This window comes from Scylla paramamosain, chromosome 11 (assembly GCF_035594125.1).
Source record: "Scylla paramamosain isolate STU-SP2022 chromosome 11, ASM3559412v1, whole genome shotgun sequence".
NCBI classification, from domain to species: domain Eukaryota; kingdom Metazoa; phylum Arthropoda; class Malacostraca; order Decapoda; family Portunidae; genus Scylla; species Scylla paramamosain.
Window position 1 is genome coordinate 28,938,523 of NC_087161.1, and position 15,000 is coordinate 28,953,522.

General features: G+C 44.3%; 2 protein-coding genes across 22 annotated transcripts in view; both read left to right on the top strand.

Annotated features, from left to right (window-relative positions):
* The first annotated feature begins 2,747 nt into the window (after positions 1-2,747).
* Positions 2,748-9,130, top strand: LOC135105248 (zinc finger protein 330 homolog). 2 transcript variants are annotated; one of them, XM_064013459.1, is made up of 8 exons: positions 2,754-2,852; positions 3,942-4,035; positions 4,933-5,076; positions 5,669-5,839; positions 6,075-6,188; positions 6,708-6,825; positions 7,624-7,788; positions 8,705-9,130. In XM_064013459.1, exons 2-8 carry the CDS (start codon positions 4,024-4,026, stop codon positions 8,911-8,913), a joined length of 933 nt encoding a protein of 310 aa, XP_063869529.1. In that variant the 5' UTR covers positions 2,754-2,852; positions 3,942-4,023; the 3' UTR covers positions 8,914-9,130. The 2 variants fall into 2 exon arrangements, with proteins under 2 accessions (XP_063869530.1, XP_063869529.1); XM_064013460.1 differs by lacking the exon at positions 3,942-4,035 and having other exon boundaries at positions 2,748-2,852.
* A 2,981-nt stretch (positions 9,131-12,111) lies between these two features.
* The window catches only part of LOC135105246 (rho GTPase-activating protein 26-like), a 94,583-nt gene continuing 91,694 nt past the window's right edge, over positions 12,112-15,000 (top strand). For 12 of the 20 annotated variants that reach the window (XM_064013440.1, XM_064013439.1, XM_064013443.1 and 9 more), the window contains exon 1: positions 12,113-12,376. In XM_064013440.1, the coding sequence (XP_063869510.1) occupies positions 12,223-12,376 (154 nt within the window). In that variant the 5' untranslated portion in view covers positions 12,113-12,222. Of the gene's footprint in view, positions 12,377-15,000 lie in introns of all 20 variants that reach the window. The other 8 variants (XM_064013436.1, XM_064013446.1, XM_064013437.1 and 5 more) reach the window with 1 other exon arrangement.

Sequence of the window (15,000 nt, forward strand, 5' to 3'; positions counted from 1 at the left end):
GTCTTGGCGGCTGCACCGGCGGGCCGGGGAAGGCATCACATTGCACGTTGAAGGGATAGTCGCAGGGGTAGCGGGTGGCGGGGCTGTGGATGTTGTACAGAAGATACTCGGGACATCTTCGCCTGGAAGCCTCGCCTCCTCGACACTTGAAGAAGGCACCACAGTCGGCAAAATCAGGAAGGTATTTCCAGCTCAGATCCCCGCACCCGGACCCCTCCCACGGCATGACTGAGGAAGAGACTGTTAGGTGGACGTGTCTGTGTGTGTGCGTTTTATAAAGTATAACAACAGAGAGAGAGAGAGAGAGAGAGAGAGAGAGAGAGAGAGAGAGAGAGAGAGAGAGAGAGAAAGAGGTAGTCTCACATATTGGGCAGAACACGCTGGCAGCGTCAGCACAAGGCGCGGCGCGAGAGAAAGTGAACAGCTCTCCTGTTGGATACAGTTTGTGTTCCCTCACACCATTATTACACTGGTAGAATCCATCGCAGATCCTCTCATCGCGGAAGTAGTAGAGTAGAGAATGTGAGGAATGCAGCAGCCAACCAGAAATAAATATATAGGGTATGTAAGAACGAGTGCCAGAAAGCTTACATGTAAACCGTGGTGGGGTGACGAGAGTACGGATGCTAGGAAGGAGAGAAAGAGAATAAATAAGGTGTGCAGGCAATTGAGAAGGAGATGACATGAGAGTGAAAAGGCTGAAAGTGATTACCAGAATGCCTGGACAGCGTAGTGACGAAGCGAAAGATAATAAATATTAAAGTTAGGTGTGAGAGAAGTATGACTCAGTCCTTAAGAAAGAAAGGTGTTGAAAGTAGCCGAGAAATGTTGCAGATTCCTGAGGGGTGAGGGGATGCCTGACAGTGAGAATGGGGAGAGTCTAAAGGTGAATGGGGCAGTGGTGACAGATAAGAAAGAAATTAACAGGGCGATAAAAGAGCTTTGGGAAGAGAATGGTGGTGTAGGTGAGGTACTTGATGTAAGAGAAGCATGTGACACTGGAGAGGAAGGATGTAGATGAGTTGAATGAAAGAATCAGCAGGGAGAAGGTGAAGAGACAAATGAAAGGATGATTGAGGCGGGATAAAATGTGGTGTGCTAGATGTAGAAGTTGATGGTGTGAAATATGGTGTCCCTTTTCTGTTTGCCTTTTTTTTCTTTTTTTTTTTTTACAAGAGTTACCGATACAAAGGCCTGAGGAGTAATCCCAAGCCAGCTGTAGCATCAAAATCAAGATCAAGACCAAATACTACCACTGGTGATGAGCGCGTGTGGTTCATGCGAGGAGAGTGTGGCGAACAGGCAAAGGGCTGTGGCATGCGAGAGATGCATGGCCTGGTTCCATGTAGCCTGTGTGGGCATGAGGGAGGCCAACATGAAGGCGCTGGGGTTCGAGCTTCTGGTGTTCCTCTGCAGGGAATGCCTGAGCAAGAGCCTCAATGAATGGAGGAACCAGGATGAAGAAAAAGAAGAGAGAGTGGAGCAGAGCACCCAGACAGAAAACCTGATGAAAGAGGCAGAAGCACAGACGACGAAGACTGAAGAAAGAAAAGACCAGCAAGAAGTGGTGGAAGTGGCCAGAACAGACAGACGCCCAAGGAAGAAGAGAATGGTAGTCAAGAAAGCCCCAGTACGTGTCATTGGAGACAGCATGGTAAGGAAGACTCCCGACTTTGTGAGAAGGGAAATTGAGTGCACCAGCATGGGAGGTGCTAAGATCCAAGACATCAAGAGGAAAGTCAAGGAAGAAGTGCAAGAAATGGAAGAGAGAAGCCTGCTAGTTGTCCAAGGAGGAGGCAACAACTTAGTAGAGGCAGGTGCTGAAGACACGGTAAAGGAAGTGATAGAAGCAGTGAGGGCAGCAGAAGAGAAGAAGATGTGTGTGGCTGTGGTGGGGGTCCTGCGGCGCCCACGGGAAGGAGTGCAGTATGAGAAGGTTAGAAGAGAAACGAACCGCAAGATATGCATGGAACTCATGAAGATCAAGATGGAATGGATGGCAGAGAAGAAGGGCAACGTGAGCTTCCTGGACATGGATGGGATCCTTGACCAGGACAAATTCTTCGGGAGAGACGGGGTCCACCTCAACCACAACGGGAATGAGAGGCTAGGACGTCGACTGGCTGAGTGGATGAGGGCGAGGCAGGTGTGTTGTGTGGACGATGCATGACGAGGAGGACCCACTGATGTCAGCAAACATGGAAGAAAAGAGACTAACCAGGCAAGTAAATGTGTGAAGATTGGCTGTATGAATGTGAGAGGATGGGGTGTGGGCAAGTTTGAGGATGTATGCAAGGAGCTCAGGGAGTGGAGGTTCGACTTAGTCGGGCTCACTGAGACTCACCTGAGAGATGATGTACGAATGGAGGGATGCGAGTATGTTATGATTGGAAAGGGGCGTAAGGCACAGGAAACACTGGGAGGAGGCGTAGCCCTACTCTACAAGAAAGAAAGAGGACTGAAAGTAGAGGAGATTGATGTGGGGGAGTGTACAAGTAGTGAGGATGTGCTTGCAGTAAGAGTGGAATGCATGGATGGTCGTGGCAGACCAGAGAAGGTGGTACTGGTGGTAGCGTACATGACTGTCATGGGTGAAAGAGCAGAGAGGGAAAATAGGAGGAAGTATGACATACTTAAGAAAGTTGTGAGAGAGCATGGAGAGGAGAGAGTGCTAATTATGGGTGACATGAATGCACATGTGGGAATACTGGGGGAACAGGTGAACAGGAATGGTGAAATGCTTGGAGAGTGGCCCAGGCACACATCGTCACCTAGGGCCAGACTCGTCTGCATCAGTACTAGAAACTGTACAGCTCACCGGGGCCGCTGCCGTTACTCACTCCTTTAGTTAAGTAAGACTTAAAGACTGGCATTACTAACGCCCTTTATAAATTAGAAACCATGAGAGATGAAGGTGTGTGGAGTAGGCTAACATGACAGAGTAATGCGTACTGCAGGAACTAAGAGAAGAGAGCACGAGAGCGATACTAATATTAAACCGAGTCAAGATGCAGAATCCTTGTTAAACTGTCACAAGAATCGTGAAAAAAAAAAAAAAAACGTTGAAAATCTCAAAAGCTTTCACTGGAACCTGTCAAAATTAGTCAAAGTGCAGAATGCACGTCAAACTATAACAGGAACCCTGGATATACACTTAAACCCAAATAGCTTGCAGTAGATCCTGTGTTAAGTTTACCAATAGCGGCTCCATATGTATTCTATTGCCGCCCGTCTCCAGGACAAGTAAGCTTGGGAACCTGATGGGAAAGTGGGGTTCTAGTGTGGGAGAGGCCAAATTTGGAAAACCTCAAGAGAGAAAACACCGGTTTTGGGGGAAAATAACAAAAAATTAAAGTCAACAAACAGAATATCCGCCCCCATCCACCCCCTGGACCCTCCTTAAGAGCATTAACCTAACTAGAGGGGCTTTGCCCCACCATGATCTCCTTCAACACACTTACCTAACCTAACCTAACTGTATACCTTAGTAGGAAGTAGGAGGTACAGTATGTGGTTGATTGAGCTTCTCTTCCTTATCCTCAAAGACTACTGGTGCCACTGAGTGTTCAGCACTTGACTGATTTTGACAAAACACTGTGTGATCTTAAGAAATGTACACCCAAGTCGCCTTGATTGTGGGACTGCACAATAAAATCTTAGTATTTTCATTTACATCCACTGCTCTTGGCTACCTTTGTGACACTGGGCACCCTTGCAGTTAGCCGGCTGACTGCAGCAGCCACCACATATACACATGGTGATCGGCCAAAAATAATTGACATATTGGCCAGAAGTAAATGACGCTCTAATACGTCATTAAAAGGAAAGCTCTCATTGGCTGAGTGAAAGAGATACAAGAGAGCATGCACCATACCATATTGAAAACTAACATACTAACACACACATTACACTGTATCACTCCAAGTGAGCCTCATCGGCAGGGACTTAGAATTTGTGATGCGGCACAAGACGGATCACATCACTGTGATGTAACCGTGTGTGACCCCAAAACAAAACCCCCACATGTGTTGTACAGTGAGTATTCATCACCACGTGTACATAATTTAGCAGCTCCTTGAGCCTCTATTGGTAAGAGTATCCAGTCGTGTTTAAAGTAGCAGAAATAAAACACTGAAATATTTAAGAATACTCTTCCAGGTCAGGGCTAGAGATGCTGTGCACAGTGATGGGTGACTATCAGTATTAAACAGGTTATGGATAGGATTGCTGTACACAGTGATGGGTGACTATCAATATTAAACAGGTTATGGGTAGGATTGCTGTACACAGTGATGGGTGACTATCAGTATTACACAGGTTATGGGTAGATGCACAATGAGAGGTGACTGTCAGTATTAAATATGTTATGGATAGGGTTGCTGTGCACAGTGATAGGTGATTCATGGTTGGGGCAAGGAGTGTGTGAGTGGAGGTTGTGTTGTGTGGTGCTGAGGGAGGCAGACTGACGAGAGAGTCAAATTCTTAACCAAAAATAAATTAATAAAAGTAATGATATAAATCTTCAATAATTTGTCTATTGTTAAACATCACTTTATTTTTTGGTCTGCTTAGATGTTACTGACTGTAGTGTAGGTACATTATCCAAACAGTGGAACACATGGTTTCCAATGTTCTGCATGTGTTTCTGCAGGGAAGGAACATGAATGCAGAATGGTAGTCACATTTATGTTGCCTCACATACCATATTTTCCTAGGTTGATATCTGTCAGCCATGACTGCCCTGCCTCTACATAACTTTCCCCTCCATTTACATCACTTTCTGGTGCTTCAGTTCCCCGTCATTAAAATGAGAGAGAGAGAGAGAGAGAGAGAGGCAGTGAAGGAGTTAATATGAAAGGATGAATGTGTGTGCATAGAATAACCAGAACTAAAAGCAATTAAACTGATAGGCAACCCTCTGTTTGATCCTAGTACCCCATCCTCCCTGCCACCAACATGCCCAAGAAGAAGACAGGACAGAGGAAGAAGGCTGAGAAGCAAAAGGCAAGACAGAAGGAGCTGAGGAAGGGTCGGGCCAATCGCTCCTTGGCGGATCTGCCGTGCAACTCTGTGATGGTGAGGTGGGGCAGCAGGCCAGCCAGCCACACACCAAAAATAAATCTGAATGAAAGCAAAATGGTTACTGTATAAAGAGACAGATAGACAAACAAGATGTAGATATGAGGAGACAGACAAACAAGATATAGGTAGAAGGAGACAAACAGACAAACAAGATGTAGAAATAGGGAGACAGATAGACAAACAAGATGTAGGTAGAAGGAGACAAACAGACAGACAAGATGTAGAAATAAGGAGACAGACAGACAGATAAGCAAGATGTAGATGTAGGTATAAGAAGTGACATGTACAGAGTATTGAAATTCACACTCCTTCATGTCTGGAGTTAAGTTTTAGGTGATAAAGGCAAGTTTTAGGCTTTTTGGCTCTGATATGAGTTATGCTAATGAAAATACTAGATTCAACCTCTCATTTAATTCTAAAACATTGTGTACGATTATTAGAATATTTGTGCTTTTCATATTACTTTTGTAATTATTTTACTCCTGAAAAGAAAAAAACCTGTTGTCTCCTTCCTTGGAGTTGCATATGCATCACCAGCACTCTTGCAAGACAGACTGAAGTCCCCAACCTCTCATTCCCTTGCCAGGAATGTGACAAGTGCCAGCGGAGGCAAAAAAACCGAGCATTCTGCTACTTCTGTCAGTCCCTGCAGCGGTTGCCTCAGTGTGCTCAGTGTGGCAAGGTGAAATGCATGCTGAAGACTGGTGACTGTGTCGTGAAGCATCCCAGTACCTTCACCACCGGCCTGGGTATGGTGGTGAGTATGTACACCTCCACTCAGTACCACTATTGGCACTCAAACTGTTGTAAGGCATTGTTCCTGTGATGTCATACAAGCAAGAAAAGAAGATAAATCAAATGTACCATTTTTGTATATTCTGGTGTGTAGACAAATATTGTAGGTATACTGACATCTCTGTATATTTCAGGTTGCTGTTGTGTGTGTGTGTGTTTGTAGAAAGATACTGTAGTAAAGTGTGTTTTTGTTTCAGGGCGCCATCTGTGATTTCTGTGAGGCGTGGGTGTGTCATGGGCGGAAGTGTCTCCAGACTCACGCCTGCACCTGTCCCCTCATGGATGCTGTTTGTAATGAGTGTGAGCGTGATGTGAGTCAACCTGAGATAGGAAAAAACTACTCTTCAAAGAGAGTGGTAGATGAATGGAATGGACTCGGTAATCAGTTTGTTAGTGCTGAGTCATTAGGGAGCTTTAGACAAATGTATGGATGGGGGACAACAGGTGGAATCCCTTTCACAGCCTGCTCCTGCCCAGCCCTCTCACAGCCTGCTTCTCCTCATTCCTCTCACAGCCTGCTCCTCCCCATTCCTCTCTCAGCCTGCTCCTGCCCAGCCTTCTCACAGCCTGCTCCTCCTCATTCCTCTCACAGCCTACTCCTCCCCATTCCTCTCTCAGCCTGCTCCTGCCCATCCTTCTCATAGTTTGTTCCTGCCAAATTAGAAGGCTGCTCTCTTTGTTAGAAATGTTCTGTTCTCCTTTGAGTTCTCTTTTTCTCTTCATGTCATTTTTGTAAGGGAAAGAACGTGTGTGTGTTTGTGTTTGTATGTGCAACAGTTTGACATGAGTGTGTTGTGAGGGAAGGGATTTGATGGGTGTGCTGCCATCAGGTGTGGAGCCACGGGGGACGCATCTTCCGGTGTCACTACTGCCAGAACTTCCTGTGTGAGGATGACCAGTTTGAGCACCAAGCCTCCTGTCAAGTTCTGGAGCAGGAGTCCTTCAAGTGTAAGTATTTGCTGAGCCATGCTTCACAGTAGCCTTAACCTTTCAACTGCTGATGGCACTGTTTTATTTTGGCAACTCTACTTAGTTTTGCTCATCTAAAATAAAACAAAGAACTGTGAAGACTTACTAAATATCCAGTAACTCATTAGGCTGAGAGTATTACCTTCCAGATTTGTGATCAAAGTTACACAAGACCATTATGTTATGCTGCCAGGGGGCCACAGCAGTTAAAAGGCTAAGATTAGTGGCACTGTACCTTCCCTCTCTTTTGTATCTTGAGCTGTCTGGAACAATGTTTTCATTATTTGGAGATTTTTGTGTTGGATCAAATGCTTTTCTTTAACTTGAAAGTGTAATAAATTGAGTTTAGTAAATGAATCCCGTTCTCTCTCTCTCTCTCTCTCTCTCTCTCTCTCTCTCTCTCTCTCTCTCTCTCTCTCTCTCTCTCTCTCTCTCTCTCTCTCTCTCTCTCTCTCTCTCTCTCTCTCTCTCTCTCTCTCTCTATGCCCTCTGCTTTTCCCTATGCCCTCTGCTTTTCCCTATGTTTGTTGTTAGGCTGATGTTGTCCTTATTTTTTTTCTTTTTCTGACACATTTTCTAAGTAACTTGTGATTACAGTGAACATGAAACAGATAGATTTAATGACTTACTGTTCATGACACTGAAGAGCATAGGTGTGAGACTTCATTCATCTGCATCTTACTGTGTGTGTTAGTGAACCATTCAAGTACCTGCATCTTTTGTTGTGCTTTCTGTTGTGCTAGGTGGTGCTAATTACAGTCCTCTTCTGATTGGCAGGTCAGTCTTGTAATCGCCATGGCCAATACTCCTGCCTGCGCTGCAAGACCTGCTACTGTGAGGAGCATGTCAGGAGAAAGGGCGTTAAGTACGACAACCGTCAGAAGCTGCCGTGCCCCAAGTGTGGCTTTGACACCGAGGAGACCAAGGAACTCAGCATGTCCAGTAAGTGGCTGGCTCGATGCCCTTCCTTTTATTCCTGTGTAGTCTTTTTTGACTCCAGAAGTAACAGTGGGCCTTTGTCCTGCAAGACATGACTCATCTGTCTTGAGTGTATGTTTGTCAGCATGTGTAGTGCAATGGGCAACAAGACTTGCTTTCCACTGGGGGTTGACTGGACTGAGTGTGAGTGATGTAATGATAACAGCAATAATAATAATAAAATACAGTTTAATAATGAGGCAGTGGTTACACAGAAAATATACACAGGATTGGGAAACCTAACACCAAGCATAAATGTGGGTGTGTGTGTCTGTCCGGGCAACTCTTTATGGGATTGCTGGTTTGGTGTATAGATGAATAGATATCAGTTTATATAGGAGAAATTAGTTGAATATTATGAGATTGCTGAATACGAGCTTAGCAAAGGATAAAACAAGAATGCTAATGGGGAAAACACTTCACTTGCATGCATCATTAGTTTAAGATATAGAAAAATCTGTGTGTCAGTAACTGTTTTTACACATTCACTCATTGTTTGACCAAATCTGTATTAGAGATGGTAAACTCACACTGCCAACATCCCTCAACGTGTTTTCAGCTGTCCACATCCAAGACTTGGAGTTATTTCATCAGGAACAAATACTCGGACTTGCATTGATGAGGGAGGATAACAGTTCTTGAGTCTTTGTTCTTCTTCATCTTCTTTTTTGCCTTATTAATCCCTAGAGGGGTTGGCTGCTCTTACATGTCATAAGTATCTTCTTCTATGCCCAGTTGCCTCAGATCTCCTTGAATTCCATCTCTTCACCTAGCTGTTCTTCTCTCTCCTTGGCTCATCCATGTCACCTTCAGGTCTTTGCTCTTTGTATGTAATGTGTGCACACTGTTCTGATGCACTATCCTCTCCTCCCCCCCACAGCACGCACCCACAAGTTTGGCCGGCAGCAGATGGACCTTGATGACGATGGTGAGGGAGCCGTGGGATATAGGTACAATGACTACAGTGAGGACTACTATGATGATGAAGAGGAAGAGGAGGATGAAGAGGAAGAAGAAGAGGATGATGATGAGGAGGAGGAGTCTGAGGAGGAGGAGGGTGATGAAAGCAAGAGTAAATTGCCTCAGTAAACCTAGACTTTGTTACTCCTTGATGTCAGGTGAATGAATAAAGGGTTGGTGGTCTCTCTTGTTTCTTGAGTCTTCCTGGGAGGACTTCGCTTTCATCACAGTTTTTATAGGTTTGACATTTGCACATTCTCTCTCTCTCTCTCTCTCTCTCTCTCTCTCTCTCTCTCTCTCTCTCTCTCTCTCTCTCTCTCTCTCTCTCTCTCTCTCTCTCTCTCTCTCTCTCTCTCTCTCTCTCTCTCACAAATTCACATCCCACTTCATTTAATTTCTGTTCTTAAAATGTCCTGTTATTATCATTGTTGTTATCATCATGACGCAGTGCCCAAGTTCCTGTGATGGTCCATGAGATAATCCCTTTCTGCATGGGCCAATAGGGTTCAGAGTGTGACTGTATGGTGCTTTGTCTGGGCCACCATCTGTGGGATTGCCAGCCTGTTATGTAGATAAATAGATAGATCATCATCATCTTGATAGATCACTGGATAGAAGAGAGTAGGGAACCAATAAAAATGGATCACTGAATAAATGTGTTTGAAGTAAAGAAGTTTTTGTTCAAGGAGGAGGCGCACGATGCTGTAGAGGATGAAGACTGGGAAGGCTGTGGATGTGAATGCATCTTACTTCCTTGGTGGGTCATGATAACACTAAAAATTCCTCAAAAGAGTCAGATAAACTGCCCATGAAGAGGTATCACCTGTGGCTGAACCTCTTCTGGACTCTCGGGATAAATATGAGTCAGATACATTACCATTAGGCCCTAAATGATTACCAGGTTTGATTTTTCTACGTGCTATCAGATGTTTAACTCTTCTACTGCAATGGTCATCTTTTAACATTCAGGACACTGTAAAAAGATCCTGTTCATTGAGACAGAAAAGGGATTATTTTTGTTTTCTTTATTAACAGAAGTATTGAAAAGACTGTAGCACAAAAAAAAATATGCCTTAAAAAGTTTTGAGATGTGGGGATAAGAAGTGTCTAGCAGTGAATGGGTTGAATAGTGCCAGTGAGTGTGATGATGATTGTGTACTGTAGGTGCTGGTACAATGGATGATTAAAGAGAGAGATTGATTGCATGTGTAATTAATCTGTACACAAGGCAAGGATGTGGTTGTGGTAATTTTATGAGTCTTGGCTTGGCTGTTGATCAGTAAGATGGATGATAATTGTGTTAATGAAGAGGATGAGGACAAAAAGGACCAGCAAAATGTGAAGAAGTGTTTTGAGCATTATTGGGTTTAGAAAAAGCCTTTGACAACACATATAGAGAGAGTATGAGCTGATTTGAAATTGTATAAGCTGGTGGGAAATTGCTAATATGAAAGAAAGTGTCTAAGAATTATAGAGCATGTATTTGAGTTGGAAGTAATGTAAGTGAAGGGTTTCCTGATGAATTAGGGCTGCTATGTCCAAGCTACTACCCAGTGCAGCATTGTATAAAGGTAGATTGTTGGATAGGGTGTAAGATTAAGTGTTGATGAAGAGAATCAAGTTATAGAGGGAAGGATTTGTGAGGAGCATTGTGCCAAAAAAGAGTTTGTTTTGATAGGTATGTAGAGTGCTTACATGCAGGTAAGAATATGTTTGGGGCATTCATTGAACTGATTTGAGACTGTATGGGATAAATGCACAGTTTTCATATGAATAGTACAGCATGTGTTTGAGTGGTAAATAACATGAGTGGATGGTTTCCTGTTTGAGTAGAGCTGTACCAGAGATGAGCGATGTCACTTGGTTGCTCAATATGCAGGTGAGAGACGTGAGTGGATAGTTTCCGGTTTCCGAGTAGAGGTGTCAAGGATGTGTGATACCCCTTAGTTGCTCAGTGTCTATGTGGTTGGAAGACAGACAGAGGCAGAGGCAGAGGCAGCATTTTGTATCATGCAGATGTGCCAACTATAATGAAATTAATATTGCTTATGAAACTAGAAATACAAGAATGACTGCTTGATTGTGCATTAACTAGTCATGTAAATGCTTGAACATCGTTGCAACTTAGAGTGAGATCAGAGAGGATGGAGGTGAAGGGGAATGTTACAATGGCCTAATGCATATTTATAATGTAATAACGATCATGGGGCATAACAGTGAGGCGATAATATTCCACAAGTTTGAAGTTGTAAATTGTTTACAACAGTAATATTTTTGTCTCTGGAAATGAAGCTATATTGGAGTATGTAAATATTCCTCTTCAAATTCATCAATGTATACTTCGATTCAGGCTTTAAGAAATGTATATAGAGAAGAATAGATACAATACTACATGCAAGTTGGTCCACCACCACGCCCACCACGCAGCCCATTCCTGAGACACACAGAGGACACGATGCGCCGAAACTGGGATACATTCCTTCCAGAAGGTGGTCCTTGTAGGCGACATTGCCCTTGACCTTGCGGCCGCAGGATTCCCATGGCAAGCCCACGGCACTTAGAAAGTTAGCCACGTCCATCCACCTGCGCCGCGCCTCTATTTACGGCACCCCCACGTAGAGCTGCTCCTGTCGCTGCTCTTTAGATGAATCTTAAACTAAAGGTTGTATTTTTATCAAGGAACGCATTGTAGCTCTCATATTCTTATTACAACTGCCTGCCGTGCTGCGTGAGTTGATTTCAGAAAGGACAAATGGAACTAACTGACTGCACCGCTGAAACTAAAGCTTTTCTGTATTTTTTTTTTTTTGTACAATATGCACTGAAAAGCCTGAAATTAGTTATTTTTGCATTATGAGCATTCTTTCCATTAAGAAAACATCAACCACTCGATCTGAATGTTTTTTTTTATTATATCGGTATGTTAATCCCTTTACACAAAGGTGAATGTTTGTATGTTGTGAATTTTCAGTTGAACATGTGAACTGAGACCCTGTGCAATCATCAGAAAAAAAATACGACTAACTCAGCGAATAAGTATAACACGCAGTACAGGAAGATGAAAGACTAATCAGTCCCTCCTCGAGTTTCCAAAGAGAACGAGGAGCGAGCAACAAGTGTTCCGCGCCACGGTTTGTAGGCCAAGTATAGACGCCAGAATCTGTGAGGAAGCGTAATAAAAAAAACAAAAGAAAATCAAGATTGGCTCATAAATAAATCTTCTATATTTTATAGATACTACTCAATACCTATATTTTTCAATTTTGTAAATTCCGATGCTACTTATGGCAATTCCCTGTCACAGATGCCATCAGTTGACACGACTCACACGAGTGAGCTCAGTCAGTGAATTGACGCCGGTGAGTGAGGGTGCACGTGAGTGAGTTGCCGTACTAGTGATGTTTAGGTCATGGGCTGGTAGTGGAATATAAAACCATCATGGGTCTCATGCCTCTGGAGTTTAAGGACTGTCTCACGGACAGTCCTTACTTCCGAGAGAAGCTGCACACGCACGAGAAGGAGCTAGACCAGACCAACGCGGCCATCAAGGCGCTCATCAAGGAGGTGAAGGAGCTCTACCAGGCCGCAAGAAGTGAGTACCAGGGCGTGCGGGCGTGTATGGCGGGCGGCGGTAACTTAGGTGATAAGATAAGGCGCCGCCCATCCCAGCCACCCGTCCGCTGCTGCTGCTGCTGCTCCCTCCCTCCCCGCCCCGAGCAAGATGGCCCCGCTGTGTGTGTGTGTGTGTGTGTGTGTGTGTGTGTGTGTGTGTGTGTCACCACCGCTGCCATGTCACCATCTGCAGGATGCTGACACCACTGTCCTGTCACCACCACCACTACCGCTTTCCCTACGACACCCGTGCCTCATCACCATACATCATTCACCATCATCACTCGTCTGCTGATACCCATAACATCACCACAATCTGAAACCATCACCATCACCATCACTACCATCTAACACCATCACCATCACCATCACTACCATCCATCACCATCACCACTACTATCTCTCGTCTGCTAACACCTTTAACATCACAACCATCATCACTAGTCCCTCATCATCTCTTCCTTTCATACACCACTACCCAGCATCACCACTCTTCTGTTGACCGCTGCCCCAAGATCACCACCATTAGCACTTACACATTGCTGCCCCCATCACCACCACCACCGCCACTCCCACGATAATTAACAGTATTGTGGTGGGAACAAGTCATCACCACTACTGATGTCATTTGTTGTACCGACACCCATTACTACTCTCACCATCCAAGCCTCACTACTACTACTACTACTACTACTACTACTACTACTACTACTACTACTACTACTACTACTACTACTGTTACTACTACTAGGTACTACTTAAACACCACCACAATCACAGTCGCTACAACACCACTACAATAGATAACCATATATCACTACTACTACTACTACTAGCATTCCACAGCATCACTACGCACATCAACAATATAGTCAGCATCACACACACACACACACACACACACACACACACACACACACACACACACATTTTGTTCCATTATCTTACGAAGCCAGCCAGCGTATCGATTAACAAGCCACATCGTTATCATCATAGATTAGCTTGGGTTATGTGCTATCACCACCACCACCACCACCATTGTTGTCATGGCCACCTCAACAAAAACCATGAAAGTTGGTAATAATGTTGATAATAAAAATACCAGACTTTATGTCGGCTTTAAGTACGCACTGAATCACTGGTTGATCAGTCAATGAATCTGTAACATTGTGAAGTCATGAGTGAACAAGACTTGGTGAGTGAGTGAGTTAGTGAGTGAGGAAGTTATAAGGGGTAATATTACTAATAATTCATGTCACGTAGTACAATAACAAAGCTTACATATCACGTGGGACATTGTGGTCTTGCCGTAAATGTAGAAATCTTTTGGGGCACGAGTCTGATATGACTGTAATACCTCCACCTGCAGTATGCTGATACCAGTTTCCTGTCACCATCACCACCATCCCTCGTCTGCTGACTGACAACCTGTAACATCACTGCTGTCTGACACCACTACCATCACTATCATTTCTCACCTATATCGCCTCACTATCATTATCACCATCACTACCATCTCTCGTCTGCTGACACCTGTAACGCATCACCATCATCATCGCGTTAGTATCAGTTTTTGTTTTAGGAAATTTTCATGAGTAAGTGAGTAAAGGAAGTCATGAGTGAGTGAGGATATCCACGTGAATGAGTCATTGAGTGTCGTGGAGTGGAGGAAGACTGTGAGTTGAATATATAGTGAATCAGGTTTTGAGTCTAACGTAGAAGCGTGAGTCACTGAGAGAGAGAGAGAGAGAGAGAGAGAGAGAGAGAGAGAGAGAGAGAGAGAGAGAGAGCTGGGTGACTGACTGACTGACTGCTGTGGGTGGACTGGTTTTATTACCTGTCATTAACCTGTGAGCTGATTAAACATGATGGTTAAGTCGTGAATCATAACTGTAGGCTTGAGGGGGCTAATCACATCCTGCCTTGCGATGAGTCAGTGAGTGGGTGAGTGAGTGAGTGAGCGAGCGAGCGAGCCATACATGCACTACTGAACCACTTCTGCGCCACACCTCCACTAATAAAAAAAAAAAAATTAAAAAACGGGATTTTAAGGGTGGTTTTTTATACGATACTGGTGACAGATTAACAAGAAAGAAGTTAAAGGAAAGAACGGGTGGGGATTAACAGGGCAGGGGGTGGAAAGGGGAGGGTAGAGGTGGAAAGAAATGTTTTGGGGAGGAAAGGATAGGGTAGGGGAGTGTGGGAGGTGGAAAAACAGGATTGGGAAAGGAAGGGGGAGAAAAAAAGAAATGGCTTGGGGAGGAAGGGGGACGGTAAGTGTGGCGGGGGATTGTTTGGGGAGGAAGAGGAAGCCAGGAGAGGAGGAAGGGGAGAGGAAAAGAAGGTCTGGGGAAGAAGAGGTTCTGAAACGTTTAGTCATAGGAAGGTAAATTTACTGACTGAGATTAAGATTACACTCCTCCTCCTCCTCCGCCACCTCCTCTTCCTCCTCCTCCTCCTCCTCCTCCTCCTCCTCCTCCTCCTCCTCCTCCTCCTCCTCCTCCCCATTTGTTCAGTATTTGGAACGATTAAAGGCGACAACAAGGGAGGAAACAATACTGTTGATTACTGTTATTATTTTTTTTATCTTGTTGTTGTTGTAGT